The 20,391-nt window shown below is 30.8% G+C and overlaps 1 protein-coding gene across 1 annotated transcript in view; it reads right to left on the reverse strand.

The window, feature by feature from the left end:
* Window positions 1-2,096: 2,096 nt before the first annotated feature.
* LOC108906890 (protein twisted gastrulation) overlaps window positions 2,097-20,391 on the reverse strand; it is a 26,003-nt gene continuing 7,708 nt past the window's right edge. The window contains exons 2-5 of the mRNA XM_018710328.1: window positions 11,916-12,133; window positions 6,427-6,627; window positions 4,980-5,181; window positions 2,097-2,527 (exon numbers count right to left, since the gene is read on the reverse strand). Of these exons, the coding sequence (XP_018565844.1) occupies window positions 2,413-2,527; window positions 4,980-5,181; window positions 6,427-6,627; window positions 11,916-12,132 (735 nt within the window). The 5' untranslated portion in view covers window position 12,133 and the 3' untranslated portion in view covers window positions 2,097-2,412. The remainder of the gene's footprint in view (window positions 2,528-4,979; window positions 5,182-6,426; window positions 6,628-11,915; window positions 12,134-20,391) is intronic.

Below are 20,391 nucleotides of genomic sequence, written 5' to 3' on the forward strand. Positions count from 1 at the left end.
ACCTTGATTTTTTAAATGGAAACCCATATTTTTATTATAGAAAGCCTTTTCAAGAAAAATGTTTCATACAAAAGTTATGTATTTTTCCCTGCAGAATGCGAAACTGTAATAAAAATATGGGTTTCCATGTAAAAAATCAAGGTTGACCTTAAAATGACCTTGATAATTGACCAAGGTTAATTTCAAGGTCATGGTAAATCGATCCCCCCGAAACCTGACAACTTTTGTTGGAAATATTTTTCACTATCCTTCTTATTTCCTGAGGTATTAGCGTAAGAATTAAAATAGAACAGCGCACTCTGGCGAGAGAACCAACCATTTTCAAAATAATGTTTAATTCAAAAGTTGCGTATTTTTTCCCGCAGAATACGAGTCTGCAATAAAAATATGGGTTTCCTTTAAAAAAATCAAGCTTAACCTTGAAATGACTGATCATTGACTTCAAGGTCCTCTTAATTCGACCTCCCCCAAACCAGGTTACTTTTGGTCGAAATTAAAAAAAAAAGTCGAATTAAAAAATTATGCGGCCTGGTACATTAAAAAGGGACACCTTGTATGTGCAAAATATATTTGTTTAATAATCAACTGATAGATACATTCAGGTATTTTATTTATTTTTCATGGAATTAAATTGTCATCATAATTTAGTCTTTCCGAAGTCAGTGGAACATATATAAAAATGCCTAGCAATAAAATTTAATGAGTCATAGGCGTCCCTAAAAAAGTTTTCTACTAAAGGTAAAAAATTATAATAATTTGTATATAAATATGTAGAAAATTTCTATTTTCATTTGGCCAACAACATATTTTAATTATTTATGTCCTCAAACAATTTTATTACAGGTTATTGATGGTAAATTTCGTTTTGTTCCATTTCAAAAGTTCTCCAAAATGCCATGTTGTAATAATATTAGGAAACAAAATATCCCTCTTATTTCTCCCTTTCGCAATTGTAATATGAATGATTAATAGAAGGTGCCTATAATAAATTAAAATTACCTGAATCGCACCAAATTCCGCATTGCTGCACTACACTGTTAGGCAATTTGTTAATCACTTGTCAACAACTGAGATTTATTGCCCAGTCGCCCAATGCAGCTGTGTTATACACCGTTTGCCCCTGCACGCATTCTTCAACTGGGCATATACATTACTACCACCTCCAAGTTTAGTTCGACCAGACCTGTATATGGGTATGGCTAAATAAATATTGCAACAAGATTTTCAAATTTCAGTGCCAAGTTGCTGCGTCAGCGACCAAACCTGGTACATACTGCCAACATCTTGGTTCGTCAATTGAGATCGGAAAGACTATACCTAGACATATTTAAATTTTAATTTGATACTTACATTCCATCTTTTAAACTTCATAATACCTGTCTGTATTTATCAATTGCTTTAAAAATATATATTTTGTACTTACTCTTTTCGAGATCGGAGGGAAAGCTACCCATATTTTTTTAGTTTTCTGTTCCCCAAATTTTTTTAGAAATTTTTTCTGTTAAGGCATATTGCATTTTTAAATAGATCTATTTTTTTCATCTTATTTATAATATATATACATTGTTCACGTTTTGTTTTTGCCGAATTACTAAATTTTGATGTGGTTCAAGCTACAATTTTGTTAGTGTTAAAATTGCTGTTCAACAAAAAAAAAACGCACAATTTACAGATAAAAAATAAACAATGAAAGTCTAAATTTTCAGCGACATTGATACAAAAAAAGATATATCAAATTTACTTTCAGCGATTTGTGATATTAAATTCTGCAACTTTCCTTTAATTTCATTTTCATCAATCCTACATCTTTTACAATAGCTGAGATCCCCGTGATAAGGCTTGAAAAACAAGGGCCCTGTATATCATATTTTTTTGTAGTGTAATAGCTATGTAGTAGGTGATATAGATAATTTTTATTAATGAATTCCAGACTGGCACATTAGCATTTCATATATTTTTTGAAGCTGTAATAATAAAAAACACTTTAATTTATTAGTTGTTTTTATTAAAAGTATCACAATTCTATACTTTTAAATATAATACAAATATACATTATTAACATCTAATACTGTACAGTTGTTAAGTTCCTATATGAAATTAATAAAATAAATATAAAACTAAATTTGTACACCTTACCAGTTAATATGAGAATTTTTTTTATTTAAACGTACTGTCGATAAACACATATTTTTTTCTTGAGTGGTCTTATAACAATGTAGAATAAATTAACAGATGTGAAGAATGTATTTTCCCGCAGAAAATATCTCAATCCTTTAAAACTGTTACATTTCAATCACAATGAAGAACATACAAAGTTTAAATCAAGTCCGGGTTCCTTAATTAAAAGGAATGGGAGATCAAACTTAAATTCGATAATACAGGATAGTTATTTTTTATATTCTCCATGTTCCTTTAAAAATTGTCAGGAATCATTTCGTTGTCATTGTAGTCCTCGTCTTCTCCATAATCTAAATCGTTTTCATCTAGGTCTTCGATATTTTCATCTTTGGGTGGACACTCTCTACACCTAATTGAAATAATAAAAGAAATAATTAACAACTTTGACACTCAAACTGTTTTAAAGTATTTTTCTAGCGCAACAGTTTGTGTACTCATCATTAGACGACACAGTTCCATTATAAAGGGTGTTTATTAAGTACTTCTACAAACTTTAAAGGGAGAATCTTTGACTAATTTTAAGATAAAAAATTCATATGAACATGCAGCATGCAGAAGATACAGAGCGTCCAAAAAAAATTTTGTTTGGTATTTTGATTATATTTTTGTTAAACATGGCAATTTGACGAAATTCGGGAGACTGGTAGTATTGATGACGAGAAACTCAAATATTTACTTAGTTTTTGTTTAATGTTAGGAGGCGCCACATGCAGTGTTGCACCTGGATTTAAATAACCATAACTTTTTTGTGTCACATTCTATGTTAATTTTGACTAAACATAGCTATTCTCCATTCAATTTTACGTACAAAAGGTACTCTTAGTATATGTCGCTGAAAGCTTAGGAATTTTGTAAATTGAATCATTAACTTTTTGAAAAACAAGTGAAAAAATGTGTCTTTTATTGACTGTATTGCGATGTGACAAACTTAGCTCATTTATAAATCTAAGACTAAATTACTTCTATAAATGTTAATAACATTTACAATAATTGCCGAAGCTTAAATTTATTTTGGACGCTCTGCAACTAAAGAACCAAGCCGTTGCGAAGCCATGTTCATATGAACATCTTATTTTAAAATTAGTCAAAGACTCGCTCTTTAAATTTTATACAAGTCCTTAATAAACAGTAAACACCCTGTATAAGATCCAAATTTATATACACAGGGCAAGGCCAAATATTTATATAGAAAATAATCTTAAATTTTTATAAAGAAAATGCTCCTTCATTTTTTACATGTTTACAAACAAAACTGCAAATGAATATTATACTTTAAAAAATTACAGTAAGTGTTCAAAAACGTTTCCGTTTTGGCAATTGTTGGAAATGAAGCTAAGCATAATATGATCGGAATTTATTATACCTGCCACAGCAACTGTGAAAGATCATGTCAGATGTATTTGTATGAATATCCCGAAAAAAATTAGATCAAAATTTATTTGAATTTTAAGCACTCGAGAAACCTAGAAATAACTATGAGCATGAGCTCTAATAACGTTTTATTGTAACGTGTGATGGTAATAGTTTAAATAACTAGGTTAATTTCACAGGGTCTAACGACACTTAGAGTGTACGATAATTCAAGAAACATAGAAACCTAAATAAAAAAATACCTAGATAAATTTGGAACGAACACACTGAAGATGAATTTTTCGAGACAAAACGTATAAATCTGGTTCGGGCTGAAGCAGTACAGTGTTGGGGGGTCATGAAAAGGGACGAAACGTTACATATAAAATTTGATTATGCCATTCGATGGAGGGCAAAAAGTTGCCATGAGAAAGTGTTCTCCTTTTTTCAGTATCGCCTCAAACAAGGGTGAAATAAACAAAAACGGATTTCAAATATTTCGAAAACTAATCATGTTAGCCTTGATTTTTTAAAGGCATAATGTTGGTCCCCTGATTACGCAACTTTGCCCCCATTTAAGCTAGTTCGTATCTCTTACCGTTTTCGAGATCCCTGTAGTGAGAAGCGAATTTGTGACAGCCTGTATAGGTAGGTATTTATAGATAACTGCTTTCTCCTTTTAATAATAATAATATTTTTATATCTCATTCTAATCGCAAGGGTTAGCCCAGAAATCGAAGACTTGTGTGGGAGAAGGGGAAGGGGCGACATATTATTATTATTCAGTAGGCCGCATGTGCGCCTGTTATAGAACATCAAACAATTAAATTTTTTTGCTATAAATCATGGCTCATCGTTTTTTGTTTTTCATATTCAGAATCTCAAAGACAATTTCTTTAAATCAAATTTCAGTAGTATTTAAAAAAAAAACAGTGTACTTAATGCATTTAATTTGTAACGAGTAAGTTTTTGAGGGTTCTAAATATGTTAGTTTTTGACCGTATGCCTGAGGTTGTTAGTTACGATTTTCCCAGTGACATAACTTTTTTAGGGTTATGTATAGTAGATAGTAAAAAACTAAGAAATTGACATATTTAATACCCTCGAAATCTGTATCAAATTTCAATGCATTTCATAGCTTTTTCAAAAAAATAAATACAGATATAATTTAAATCTAAAAAAATCATCTTTGATGTTCTGCATTTAAAATCAAAAAACGATGAAAAAATCTTCCTGTTTTTTGAAGTTCTGTTACGGTACTATTTTAAAAACATCTTGTATATAAAAGTTTGCCTGGAGACGCCAAGCTAGACACAGAATCAATTTTTTACGAAGTTGTTAGTAGGGTTAAAATCTTCAGAATGGAGAGTAAAAGAAATATCTGAATGAGAATAATTTTTAATGCTGTATAGGGGCCCAAACTACTGCCAATAAATATCAGTAACAATTACCTGCTCTCGTCAATTCCAAAATTTATGCAGTTTTGTCCAATGCATTCGCAACAGCCATCGTGGAACCATCTATAACTTGTAGCTCCCATAGATCGGCAGCTTGTTTTACATTTGGGGCTACTCATACACTGTGACCAAAAGGCTACGGTACAATTAAAAGTGATAATGTTTTGCTTAGGCACTACTTCTTGTTCAGCATCCTCTGTAATACACAATATATTTAGTAATATATTATCATTTTTCTTGTGAAAAAAGATATGATTCAGTAGGTAAGTCCCTTTAAATATATCAACAAACACATTTAAAAATAACATAAAATTTAATTAACTCAAGTTGGAATAAAATTAATTGTACACTTAAATATACCTAGGTAGGTACTTGAACTAAACGTTAATTACACATGTAGTTAAAAAGTTTTTTCATTCGGCATTTCTTTTTTCTATTAATGATGAGATACCAGACCAGATGAGATAAAAATTTGTATTTTCTCTATGGTTCAGACTAGAATTTGAGAGTAACCTATTTAGTGCAGACTATTTTAAATTAATTAAAGAATAGAAAAGACAAAGTGAAGTACAGTGTAGTGTTCTAATGGTTTCTTCAATGCCCAATTTCTCATAGGTGGGATGCATGATGCATAGCAGACTGTTAAAAGGTAAGCAATAATTTGAATATTTTTATAGTCAGAGATAGTTTCAGAACTTCTACATTTTATCTTTCTGTTCATGTTTACTTTAAAATCCAAATTCCAAATGATACTCTTAGAGGAATGTTCATAACCATAAAAAATTTGAAAACGAATAACAGCCATAAATATGTGTATGGTACATAACCAACTTTGTTAATGCTGCAAAAACATTGAACCATAAAAAGCAATCTATATTATGTTTGTACTAATAGAAAAAATTGTTATAATTAGTTTTAATTTAAAAATAAGTATTTAGGTAAGTACTCTATTTTATGCAGAGTTTAATTATCTTTTTCTACAAAATTTTTTCATATTTAAATATTAAAACTACAGAATAGCATGGTAACCAGTGGTGGTTGGTGAAAATTAAAGTTATGTTATGTTATAAAGTTATTTTGTGACAAAAAAATTGCAAAATGGAGAGTCACATTAGAGGTTGCAGTCCAAAGGAGGTGCAAAATATTTCTTTTTGCAATCAACTGATGCAAGGTTTTTTATTTATCTCAAATTTTTAGTCACAAAATTAAAATTTAAATGTGTAACCATATAGGTTTTCTAAGCTGCACTATCATGTCTGATCGTATTACTACAAAGACAATCTAATTTTGTCTATTAGGTAGTTGATTATGGAAAAAAATATTTTGCATGAATTTTCACCGGTTGATGTAACTTTTGAACAATTGAAAAAACACATTCTAAACGATGCCATGTTATCACATAATGCTCTCAGAGCAATTTTTAATTTATTCAGATACTTACGCATGTGAATTTTAAAGTCCTTTTTTGGTTCATACTGACTTATGTCTATATCCACCGGAAAAGTGGTACTGTTCCATCTGTTGTGAGGATCTGGTAGTTCTGTTAATACATTGAACAGAGCTGGGACACTTTCGTAGAAAAGTTCCACTCGTGATGTTTTACTTAGTACACTGGGGGTGTCATTTGGTTTTGGGCACATGTCTACAAAAAAGGAACATGAATTATGCTTCGATAAAGAAGACGGAAGTATGCAATCACAACCAAAAATAAGTCTATATGACTGACAAAAAAAATATAACAGTGTTATTATCACTTTAAGATTTATATTTTTAATAACAAAATATAGTGTTGAGATTTAAACATGTTTGCCTATCCACGATAACTTTTATTCTTAACAGACTATAAATTAATTAAATTTTCCATGAGAAAATTTGCATTTTTTTTTTCAATTTTTATTTATACGTAGACAGTTTGATATCTGTCTGCGATATCAATTAGAGTAATGTTAACGATATTAATTTTATTCTGAGGTTATTCTTTACTATGATAATTTCCAAAGTAATTTCTAACACCATCTCTAAAAAATTCTATATAATTAATTATACATTACTTAATTACATTAATTATTCACAAACGGTGATCAAAAATGAAACCTCTATTCTTTGGTGAATTTTAAGGGATCTTTCCTATAAAGTTTTTATCTAGGACACTTCGTTAAAAATATACAGGGTGTTAAACTTCAAAAAATATTTTTAATTTTTTTTAATTTAAAAACTATAGTAAGTAAAATAATTTAAAATTGGGCACATGTATTTATGTAAACATTGTCCAAAATCTGAGGCCGTTTCCTAAAATTTAGATACTTCAGTGGCGGAGATACAGGGAATCGGTGGCATATTTTTCTAAATAACACCACTGCTTTATAGTAACAGTCATGATATTTTCGGATTCGTCTTTCAATTTTCCACAAATTACTGCTCTCTTATGTTTTTCGAAGAAAGCTAGATTTTCGAGTCAAACTTAAAAAACGAACTGGACCGAACCTCAACCCACTGGATTTCTTTTTGTGGGGTGCTGTTAAACGGCTGGTATACAGTGAACATATTAATACACCTGAGCAGTTAAAAGAAAGAATAAATAATGCTTTTCATCAGATTCAAGCACAATAAATTTGGAACAAATTACATTTTCGTTACTAAAAAGATGTCGTGCCTGTGTTCGTAGAAATTGAGGTATTTTTGAGCATTTATTCAAATAAAATCATTAAACTGATAACTGTTATTAATTTCTTTAATCAATTAAATAACCAAATGGTTAGTGTTTGTCATGTCATTTAAGTAAGTAAAAGTGTTTTCAGTTCGTTTTTTATGTTTTACTTGAAACTCAGGCTTTTTTCGAAAAATATATAAGAGAGTAGTAATTTGTAGAAAATTGAAAGACGATTCCGAAAATATCATGATTGTTACCGTAAAGCAGTGGCGTTATTTAGAAACATATGCCACCGATATCCTGTATCTCCCCCACTGGAGCATGTAAATTTTAGGAAAAACCCTCAGATTTTGGACAATGTTTACATAAATAGATATGCCCAATTTAAAATTATTTCACTTTCCAGTTCTTAAATTATTTGGGTAAAAAAACTAAAATTATTTTTTTAAGTTAACACCCTTTATCTTTTTAACGAAACGTCCTAGATAAAAACTTTACAGAAAGACTCCCCTTAAAATTCACCAAAGAATATGAGGATTAATTTTTGATCACCGTTTGTAAATCACCCTGTATACTGAGCTATAGTATATACAGGGTCGGAAAGTCCCCATGGTTCATCGGCCGTTACGTGAGAGCGATAAAGAAAGTCATAGAAATCCGTGAGATAGAGAAAGATGGCTATAATGAAGGCGTTTAATAGTCACCGCCCATTTTGCCCTTCCACAAATAAGATCCACTTCTTATTTATGGAAGGGCGAAATGGGCGGTGACTATTAGAGGCTTTCATTATAGCCATCTTTCTCTATCACACGGATTTCTATGACTTACTTTATCGCTCTTACGTAACGGCCGGTGAACCATGGGGACTTTCCGGCCCTGTATATGCGATAAGGAAGCAAAATTTAATTAACATCGTTAAATAAAAATAATTGTGGGAATATTTCAAAATGCCGTTCGCATCGTCTCATCTTATAACAACAGAATAATAGCATGAATATGCGTTAGTAATTGTTTACAAAAACATACACAGGATGACCAGAAACAAATACATCATATTTCATAGTCTCCTTGAACGAAAAAAACTGGTTTAGGTCAAGTTATCAGTTATCTCTTCCTGAATTTTAATTATGAGAGCATCTCTTAAAATTCTGTAGGTAATTTAAAACTTGACACCAATTTTTTTTTTTTTGGAGAATAGGTAGATAGGTAGGTACTATAATTTATGCTTGAACTTAGGTTATATCAACGTTAATAGAAAACCTAAATATGAATGAATTAAGATTTTATGAAGGGAATTATTTTATTAACTAACTTCCTACAGAAAACGCCAAAAAGGTCAGTTTTGACTAAACGAAGGACATATTTTGTTCAAATTCATTCTATTTGCGTCAGCACTGTAGACGAGAAAACAATCTTGCAACAGAGGAACTAATCAGGTTAGACAGCTTGTCTCTTTTCTGTGGTGTGTAATTTTTTAAATTTGATTATAATTATTTAAAATAATGACTGTGTTTTAAAGATCAAATTAAAGGTTTAGGAAGGGGTTATCGAATTTTAATGCAAATATGTATATAATTTAAATTTTTAATGATACTGTATTCTTTACGTGGTGTTATTTGAGACTATTTTGGTAAAAAAAATAAGTTAACGACGTTACTATTATGAAATCAGTATTTATACCAGACTATGGATACTCAAGAATAATGATACATCGGAAGTATGAAAAAAATACAGTTTTTACTAAAAATGTTTGCCTTTTCTAACTTTTTTTTTTAAGTAAGTAGTAAATTATTTTAGTGTTTCGCCTGCTATATCGTCTCAATAAGTACTGGAAGAAATTTTACTTAACCTCATTTTTTATACATAAAAATAACCGTAAATGCCTTTCAAATCTGTCTATTAAATTAAAGTTACGTGAATCACACCAAAATCACATGGCTGCACTGCTAGGCAATTTGTCAACAACTGAAATTTAAGGCCTAGTCGCCCAGTGCGGCTGGGTTTGTATGCCGTTTGCCCGCGCGCGTATTCTTCAACTGAACGACTACATTTCTACCACCTCCACGTTTCGACCAGACCTGTATATGGGTATGGCTAAATAAATATGGGGACAATATTTTCAAATATTTTAATGCCGAGTTATTGCGTTGCGTAGCGACCGAACCTGGTACATACTCCCTAGCTCTTTAGTCTTCAATTGAGATAGGAAATACTATACCTTCTATCTATGTTCGATAAATTCTATTAAGATAATAATTATCTTCCAGACATTGCGTAGGTAATATCGAGAGTAATACGTGTGAAAATATTTTTATAGGCACCCGATATAACTTGTAATAGGTAACAATTATTTTAACACAACTTATACAATAAGTTTAAAATTCGGGAATGATTAACCATTTAAGTCAATTTGCCCGCAATGGTTGAATTATGAAATCGTGGTTACTTCGTGATATATATTAATTGGAATCTTGTGAAAATACGTCACGAAACATTAACACCTAATTGAACACATTGGTATTAGTATAAATTTGTTAGCACATAATAAAAAACCAATTTAAATTCATTCAGTTTCGAAATTTTAAACATACAATTTTCTATTTAATTTGGGTTGTTTCATAAGTTCATCATTACGTTTTCAGCATTCACAGAAAACAACTGAAAAAATATTTATTGTTTCTTATCTTTAGTGTACTATTTTATTTATCTTCGCAGACGTGGTAATTGAACTTTAATTAAATTACTATTTGCACTTCACTTTACAGTCTCGTTTCCAATTGAGCTTCAGATGTCTCATACGTTAGAAATTGAAACGAGACGCTCATCATTAATTAAATGGCAAAATAACAATTATTAGAAACGCTTATTAACTATAATTTTCCACATGTTCAATTGTTTTTACAATATGCTAATTATTAAACATTCCTAGCTTTTTCTATTTGTTGTTAATTTTATTGCAAAATTGTTAATTTTTTATATTTTATTACTGAATAATTTATATTACAAGTAAATAGAAATGATTAGGTAGGTAAGTGTTCCTGAAAATTTAAAATTCAAAGATTATATAGCACAAAATTAATATTTGCTGATATTTTAACATTGGTGGATCTGTCAATTAACACCAGGTGTTTCCTGACCTTGGGATTGTACAAATTACATTAATTTAATATTTTTAATAATACCTACTATGATTTTAGCGATTCTAGCTTATTGTTAAAGTTATTCAATGGTTCATGCCTTAACCTCAACTATAACTTCAGCTATTTACGGAAATAAAAAAAACGTATCTCATTTTTACAAATTTTAGAAAAAGATACTAAATTTTGCATACTTTTTAAATAATATTAGCGAAAGTGTTAAGTCTTTATTTACGAATTAACAAATTAGTAACATTTAAGTACTAACAAAATATTTATATCTTTAAGGTATTTTAAGCTTGGGAACTCGGATATCTCAAGAGATAAAGGTCGGTCAAATAATAATAAATAAAAATATCTAATTTTATATGAAAATACCAAGAATGTCTTAGTGTTTTCGTAGATGGTTATCTTCATCTTATTTCGAATAGTCTGTGATCAAGCGTGTATGTCAACCTTTCTCCCCTTTTACAGAAAATTATTTAAAAAGTATAATAAAAACATGAATATATAATACTTAATATAGACTAATTTAACTTAGAATTAAGATCATCATATTAAAAAAAAGTGTAGGGCTTCATTTTAGATTTAATGAATTTGAAAAATTTGATATCGAGTGCGATTTAAGCGAATTTTTTTAGTTAGAAATAACCTTGGCTGGTGTGAAAACTAACTTCAGATTTTTCTCCGTTTTTTAGGTCGACGACAATCACTGCATTTCGAACCTCAAAATGTGATATCAGCAATTTTTAGACGATTTTGTGAGGTTAAGGAAAACCTATGACCTAGTCTGTGAACATATTTTGTTTCATTTTGTGTAACTGAAACTTTTGTTAAAGAATATAAAAATAGGTACTTTACTTTTTCAGTGCATTCCAATAAATGTTAAACAAACAAAATCTTCGCTAATACATAATGTATGTACGCAACATTTATAAACAATAACATTGTAATTAGGCAAATACTTAATCAACTCAAAACACCTGCTACTATAATTATTTAAAATACTTACATATTTTATACGATTTGTATGCAAGGCGAGACAGCCCAATTTAATTATAATGTTAATTAAAAGTAATAAAGGACAGAGGCTTTAATGCGCAATAAAAGGATATATAAGTTAAACGGAATTAATTTACTCACCCACACACGAACAACATTCGGTGTACAAGTGGCTCAGGCAAGTGGAGCAATCTTTGCAGCAAGTACAATTTTTTAAATCACAATTGCAGGATTTAGTCAGTAAACACTTGCTCACAACACTTCCGCAAACGGCCTCATTGCAGGTCTCTACTTGGTGGAGTACTAGAAATGCTGCTACCAGTATCCCTATCGGTATTAACCACCTCAACATCGTCATTCTGAAAAAAAAAATAGATTCAATTATCGACTCGAAAAATAGATTAGAAATAAAAAGGTTCATGCTTGTAACACATATTACTCAAAGTCAGACACAGTGTAGATACTTGTATTCAAATTATATTGAAAGTGGTGGGAGGTAAAAAGGGGAGGGGTGGTGGTTTAGAACTCTTCAATCAACTATACTTATTTCAATAATGTTTGAAACATGGATTTGGATTTTTGAGCTGTTATTCAAGAACTGACATTGAAGCCTTTTCATACTCTGACCAATCATTTCAGATTGTTTTCCAACCAAACCTTTGCCTCTCCTGAGTTTTTGCGTAGAATGCACCATTTGTGGTTAAAACCCTACAAATCAAGTCAGGTTAAGGTAATGATTATAATCAAGAAATCGAAAATTTTGGTCGTATTTGGGCACACTTTATTTTTGTTTTTATTGATGGTTATTTCCAAAAGGTACTACCTATTACTGTTGTTGACAAACCAAAATTTATTTCTGATTTCAAGATGGAATTCATTCCTACTGGAAAAATTTTGGTTTTTGAGTAATGATTTAAGTTCCAAATCCTATGCGTAAAACATTATAGCAGAGGAATTGTTTAAAAAAAAGTTCAATTTACGTTTTTTTTTATTTATTTTGATGTGAATATCCATTCCCTAAAGTTTGAGATCTCCGTTTTGATTCTACTTAACCAATTTCCAACCAAAAGTGATGTTCTTTCTGAACTTTTTTTTAATAAAATTTACCGTTCATAAGTAAAAGTTTAAAAATTTAATGTTAATAAGAATCTTAACCAACTATTATTCAATGTTTTTGAGAAATAGATCTAAAACATATATTTTATACATGGGTTTATAACTACTACAAGAAAATTAACTTCCGATATCAAGATTAAAATCTGCAGTTCAGCTGTTGTCAAGTAACGGCTCTTCAATCGCCAACATCAGTAAAATATGTTATTTATCCAGTATGAAATCATGTTATTCATATACCTGTATGTATATTGTATTGAACTTTCCTACAGCATTTATTGTTAGTAATGCAAACCATGGGAAAGATTTCAGAATTATGTATGGTTCGATATAATCTTGTGACAAATTTAAATAATTTTCGGATACAAATAGTGAGCATTACACGAATAGATTATGAAATATTCGCTTGGTGGTGCAGACGAAGGAATTTTATTCCTGCATAGTTGGTCTTGGTATTGTGAAGATACCTTTAATCTTGATTTCTGAGTTTCACCACGGGTTTCACGTTGTTTAATTTTAGTTTTCGTTACTTTGAAAGCATTGTAGTGAACAATTTTAGTTGAGATGTAGGTTAACTTAGGAGGAAAGCCAATAGATTTGTTTATTTTTAAAGACAAATTTAACTAATAACAAAACAAATAAATTTAAAATAAAATATTTTTGCCAAATATATAAATAGTAAAATTATGGAAGATTTGAAAATTGCTGTACAGGGTGATCCATAATTCGGGTTTTATTGCGATTTATTCCTTTTATTAAGATATTTGAATGGAGCAAAATGTGGACAAAGTCATGTGTAATTAGAAAATGTTCCCATTTAAACAGAGGTGGATGTAAATCATGATTTTTTTGCAGAAAATGATATAGTATCACGTTATGAACATTTCAGTGATAATCATTCATTTGTTTGACTTCCGAATTGACTGAATGTTAATTTTATCAGTACCTGCTACTCTAATGTACCAAAGTTTCCATTCAAAAATAATAATAACGAGTTTGTAGCTTAATAAGTAGTCGATTTAAGTAGATATAAAAAAAATACATCATCATTATTGAATTCTACTCCCCTGAAATTTATTGTCATGGCAAATAGCCAATAAAATCATGAAAATCGACAATTGAAATTGACACGAATTTGTTTTTAAAAAATTAACAAATTAACGTACTGTCGATTTTTGGTTGCAGTTGATAATTTTTCCAGTCATTCGACTGTTGAGAATAACTGCAATAATTGGAAATGGTAAGATTTTGTGTAACGTGCAATCTTAATTGCAAATTTTTATCAATGAATGAATGTTCTGGTTCATATAATAATATTCATAACTGTATAGTTTATCTCTTCTATGTATTAATCGTGGGAAATTAAAATTAAATAAATATTAATAAAAATGTTAGACAGTGTTATTTAATATGAAACTACTCCTAATCTACACTGACTGACATAAAAACGGTCCATGCAAAATTTTCAGTAAGTCTAATGAGTTGTAGACAAAATTATATTTTTAAGGCCATGCTTTGAACGTTGTAAAAAGAGAATTTACAATTTACAAGGGTTGGTTTATTCATGTGTAGCCGACAACATAATTTTTGTATTTTTTCTTTAGATTACGAATTACCTATCGTGACAAATGTAAAAAATAAAATGTGCTTAGGAAATAGAATGATTTTAATTGGCATTTCCTTGAGCTACAATCAAAGTTTAACAATGACGTGATATTCAGTGCCATCGTTGATTTTATTAATTCATGAGATGCTGCATCTTCTTCCTGTCGGTAATTAAGAAATCGTTAATGTTTCTTGGTACGCCTGAGGTGCGTACTAATCGTTACCAGTCAAGATTTAATTGTGAAACAAAACAGAAATAAAGAATTATTAATTTTGTCTATATGTGTGTAAAACTGAAACATTTTTTAGCCTAATTACACCTTATATCTCATTACTGAAATCAAATCCCGTAAATAGCATAATATCATAAACAGCTTTTTGAAACAAATTTTTTTACGCACTTATTTGAAAAACTGTAATACTGGTTAGTATTTTTCCAATTCAGTGCTCATCATCCTGTTTGGAGACAAAAAAATAATAAACAAGTACATGATATCAAATAATTTTAAATTTTAGCAACTGTTCACCTTCAATTAGAATTGTAAATGAAATAGTAGGCAATTAAAAAATTGAATAAAAGTCTGTATCATTATGTATAAAATTTATGATTATATTAATCAAAAAAAGAATTGAAAATTATATCATAATCAAATTGATCTATAATTTGGATCTCATTCAAAATATGCAGTGGTAAGAGAATCAAAAAAATGATTGAAAATTATAAAATATAATATTTCAATGTGACCTACAATATAGTACACATTCAAAATATTCCACAAATAAATTAATTAAAGCATATTTAAACTCGTAGATTGGCGGTAAACAAGAAAGAAGTATGCAAACAGAAACGTGTAAATATTTCTGTACAGGGTGTCCTAAAAAAGTTCTAAATAAACTCCTGGGATATAAGACTATTTAGACGACTTATCTGTTATACAAATGGCGATGTCAATGGAGATAACGAGCGTTCAAATAAAAACGTGGTCGAAGTTGGCTCCGACACATTGGACGTAGGGAGTAGCTTATAGCGACCAACTTAACCTCATTTCTCAACGAGCTGTATAGCAGCTGTCAGTTTCAATAACGTTAATGACTATATAACTTTATTTTAAAGAATAACAATAACAAACAATTAAAGGAGCTGCGGAAAGTGTCCCCCTCCTTGTTCCAAGCACTTTTCACACCTGTTCCTCAAAGAATTAAAGACATTTTCTAAGATGCTCGGGGTATTGTTAATTTCACGAATCTTGTCTATAAGTCGAGCCTGCAGATGGTTTAAATCAGGAATAGGCAGTTCAAAAATAGTGTTTTTAAGGTAAGGCCACAAAAAGAAATCACACGGCGTAATATCACATGACCTCGGTGGAAATTCATGTTCAGCATTGAGACTTATTAGTCGATTTTGGAAAACTTCCCTCAACATATTCATCGTCTCGCCTGCCGTATGTGCCCTTGCGCCATCTTGTTGAAAGTAAAAGTTTGTAATTTCGTTTTCTTCCAGCTGGTTAACAAAACGAGCGATAATTTCTTCTCTATACCTTTGCGCAGTAAGAGTACCATTAAAAAAAAATAGGTCCATAAATCCTCCTTCGATTGAGAGCACACCAAACTCCAATTTTTTGAGCGTGTAGAGGGCCCTCGACAAAAAAGTTATCTGGTTTTTTCAGAAGACCACATTCTCATATTCTGTGAGTTTACGTAACCACTTAAATGAAACCAGGCTTCATCAGAAAAAAAGGTGATATTGTGAAGTTCACCGTAGTTGTTTAAAAACCATTCACAAAATACAGCCCGTCGCGGAAAATCAACTTCATGAAGTTCTTGCTGACAAGTTAAACGATAGGAGAACAAACGCAAATCTTTTTTTAACATTGTGTGGCAGGTACCGACTGATACCCCCACCATTTGTGATAAAACACGTACAGAAGTTCTTGGCGCATTTTCCATTATTTGTTGGACATTTTCTTTTAATTCTTCAGTCCGCTTTTTAAGTCGGCCGCTTCCTTCTTTTCTTGTTACACTGCCCGTTTCACGAATCACATTAACACAACGCTGAACTGCCCTTTGAAAAATTTTGTACTCAACAACGCCGGGAAATTGATTTTGAAATTCTATGAAAAATTCGTCAATAGAATACTTCCATATTCCATCAATCTTGCGTCCATTTCTAAAGTAGGACTCTATGATAAACACTTTTTGTTCTTGAGAAAACACCATTTTAAACGCTTTTTAAAACGAAAATATTCAAATTGATAGCGGCGATATAGCGCTTTGACAGATGACGTTTAAGTTCATTTGCTATACGCTACGCCCTACGTCCAAATTTTCAGAACCAACTTGACCACGTTTTTATTTGAACGCTCGTTATAACCCACTGAATATGGTACCACGAACCGATATTTCTTAATATCCCTATAAAACTATTGAGTTCTCATTTGATACAGGTTTTTGATCATATGTTTCTTGAATATACCAGAAAATAGTATACAGTATATTACTTTTTTAGGATCCCTACCCCCCCTTAGTCACTTATTTAATATAAAATTATTTTCTAAAAAAATTTTTCTTGTGAAAATTTGACATTCCTCTTTGTCATCTTTGTGTATAATCGCTCATCCAAATATAGAAACATAATTCTCTAGTTAAAATTTTCCTATTTTACTCGAATTTCACAGAAAATAACGAAATTTCGTAAAAGAAAAAAGTTGTGGGACATTCAATGGGGATGGGAACTCTAATGTTGCTCTCAAATAAACAAAAACGTGTATCGAATAAGAAGTTTCTAGCTGGAACAGTTTTAGAGCGATAAAATATTATTTAGTGTCACCAAATCATATCGATTGACTTTTGTGTATAGGCAAGTAATCATCTTATTTTGGCTCTTGAGGCCGTGATCGAGCGGTCTTCCAACCATTCTGGGACATACAGTAGAAAAATATTTCCTACGAATAGCATACGATGAAGACACGTGGATACATCTTACAAAAAAATTCGATAAAAAACGAAAGCCACAAATATCTCCAATACCGTTAGAGATAGGTATAGGGAACCTACAGTTTGAAAAAATTTTAAATTTCCTAACTACCAAAGTAAAAATATACTGGGTGTCCCATTTAAAATAGCCAAGTATTGCTTTTTAAAGTTGACAGAAGTATTCACCAGTTTTTTTAACAGCCTGTACAATACTAAGTGACGACAAATATAATAATTTATAACTTCAAGGATCTAAAATACACTCTCCAAAGCTGCTTCCTTAAAATTATTTTTTTATTGCTAATATTAAATTTCTACGCTAAGCCTGCATTTTCACTAAAATTGAAATATCTCACAAACAATAAGTCCTAGGTATGCAAACCATTAATAAAGTTCACCTATTTTTTACGGTGCTTTCAAAAATGCAGTAAAATACAGGGTGTTCTATTTAAAAATACATAACTTTGATATGGTACGCTTTTCCTGAACACCCTGTATATTTCAAAATATTTTTAAAATGTGGCCGTAATTAACCTACACATACGCATCTAAATAGGTTTCTATAGCATTTGCCGTTTGGTCCCTAGCCACCGAGGCGTTACTGGTGGTTCACCCTGTACATCATTCTTTTTAAGACATGACGTTTACAAAGTAAGAGATATTATGTCCGATGAGCGACACGCCATAAGAAATGTGGGAGCCGTTGAATTTTGAATTTTCAATCAATTATTGAATGACTAAGAAATCATCTCAGTGTCGGAAAGATACCTTATTAGGTTTGCTTACATCTGTGCTCTACCAGGGATTAATAAATATAAACAAATACCACAAACGCCTCATAAAATTTTAACACGATTGGGGAATTCGGATTTGTACCAGAAAAATTTTTTAACTAAAGTTTATTACAGGGTTTTATTTAACTGTATATATCTGTAATAAACATTCTAATAAAGTTCCCTGATCCTTACCTAGGCTAGGTATCTATCTACCTAAAGAGATAATTACGAACAGTATATCTAATTATTTTAATGAAATAGTATTATGTAGGTAGGTACTCATTGGCGTAGCAAAATTAGACCCTTAGAACTAAGCCATATTTAACACAATGTAATAAAAGCAGCTTTGTTTTAATCTTCTTTAATATTTAAAGTGGCGCACAAAAATACAAAAGCAAATGTTTGAACATGTTGCCTGAACTGTGTAACTATAAACAATAAAAGTTTCCAACATGAACTGAATAAGGAGCTTTACAAAACAAGGTTTTATTAATTATAACTTCTACAATAATGTCGTAAGAAGGGGTGTAAGCTACCTTTTTTGAAAAATGAGATTTCTGTAGTCTTCATCTGATGCAAATATGGAATCTGTAGGCTTAATAAAGACCGAACTATAAGGGTAATCAGCATGTATCTAATAATTTCCTATTCAAAAAAACAAAACTAGATTAAAACAAACTTTCTTGGCCATTTCTGAATAATTTACATATTAGCGGTTGCACCAGGGTCTACCATTATTTGCACTCATTTTTCAGAACTGCAAACAAACACCGGCATTTTTCAGAATATGACGTCCTTACAAACGCAAATAAACAGTAGCAAGAAACAAAGTTTCGCCTAGAGCTAATTAAAATTGTAATTTATACGTCGATGAAGTTGAAATCAGATAACAAAAGAGTGTTCGTCTATACCGCTAGTATACAAATACAAGGATGTCCTTCGATGTCCATTCGTGCTCACAAATATGTTAGGATATGCCCAGTTGTGGATGTAGAAGTGTATTAGTCATCGTAGGATTTTTTTTGTAAACCAGTTGAGCAGAAGAGGTGAGATACAATATGTCGTATATCATATATTTTTGGTCTTCATTTAGGCACTTAGCAGAAGAGGTCCTGTCCAAGTTCATACGAAGGTGATGAATATTTCTATCGTAAAAGGATCAATGTTTCTACCACGACCTTAAACTTATTAGGTATCTTAAACCTAATAATAAGTATTTGTTAATAAAAGAATATGTGGCCCTAATTTATCTTTAGATCTATATTCCAGTGTCCCTTATAATATCGGAATAATTTTGAAAATTTCCCATTTTTCCATTTATTCTGTTTACTAAATGTACGTTTGTGAACCAAATTTTCACGTACCTCAACAGTTCAATTCTCAGACAAATCCACACAAGTCACTTTATTGTCATTAACTCCTTAGCAGTGTATCGTCGAAACACGGGAAACACAAAGTTCTTGTTAACGAAAATACGGATTTCGGGCCCCACGTTGGGCGCCAATCTGTACGGGGTATCCTTAATCCAAGGCTAGCTCAAAATACACCTCCTAAGAGGAACTAGCGCCAAAACACTCTCTGGCGATGCTCTATTACTAAACAGCAATGACAGATCGATGTCAAAATCCAACGGACGGTTGATTATAAAGATTCTGCTACAACTTCTATTTTTCTAGTTTTATGGACTTTGGGATTAATTTCGTGTATTTTCTATTTAAAAATATTATTGATTTTACTACTACTGCACTGAAAGAAATGGGCTTATTAAACTGTTTATCTAGAATAATGTGTATAGCGCATATTAAAACTTTTATAACCAATATACAACTTTTATTAAAAAAAAGCTATCATCGCCATACTCATTATTCAATCAGTTTAACTGGAAGGTGCTTAATACACCTTATGCATCTATGAAATAAGGGTTATAATGAATTACTTATACATTATTAGGTGTTATAGACTTTATATTCCAATTGTATAGTAGGGAATATTTGTTGTATAAAGACCAGTATCCGAATTTGTATATAACAATTGTATTAACAGAATTATTCTTTCTTATACTGAATATGTTTCCGTTTTTAACGTGTAAAACGCGTCTTATAATGGTTAAGTGATCGTCACCTCTCGGTGCATAATCGGTTATGATCGTT

Source organism: Anoplophora glabripennis, unplaced genomic scaffold (assembly GCF_000390285.2).
Source record: "Anoplophora glabripennis isolate ALB-LARVAE unplaced genomic scaffold, Agla_2.0 scaffold76, whole genome shotgun sequence".
NCBI lineage: Eukaryota > Metazoa > Arthropoda > Insecta > Coleoptera > Cerambycidae > Anoplophora > Anoplophora glabripennis.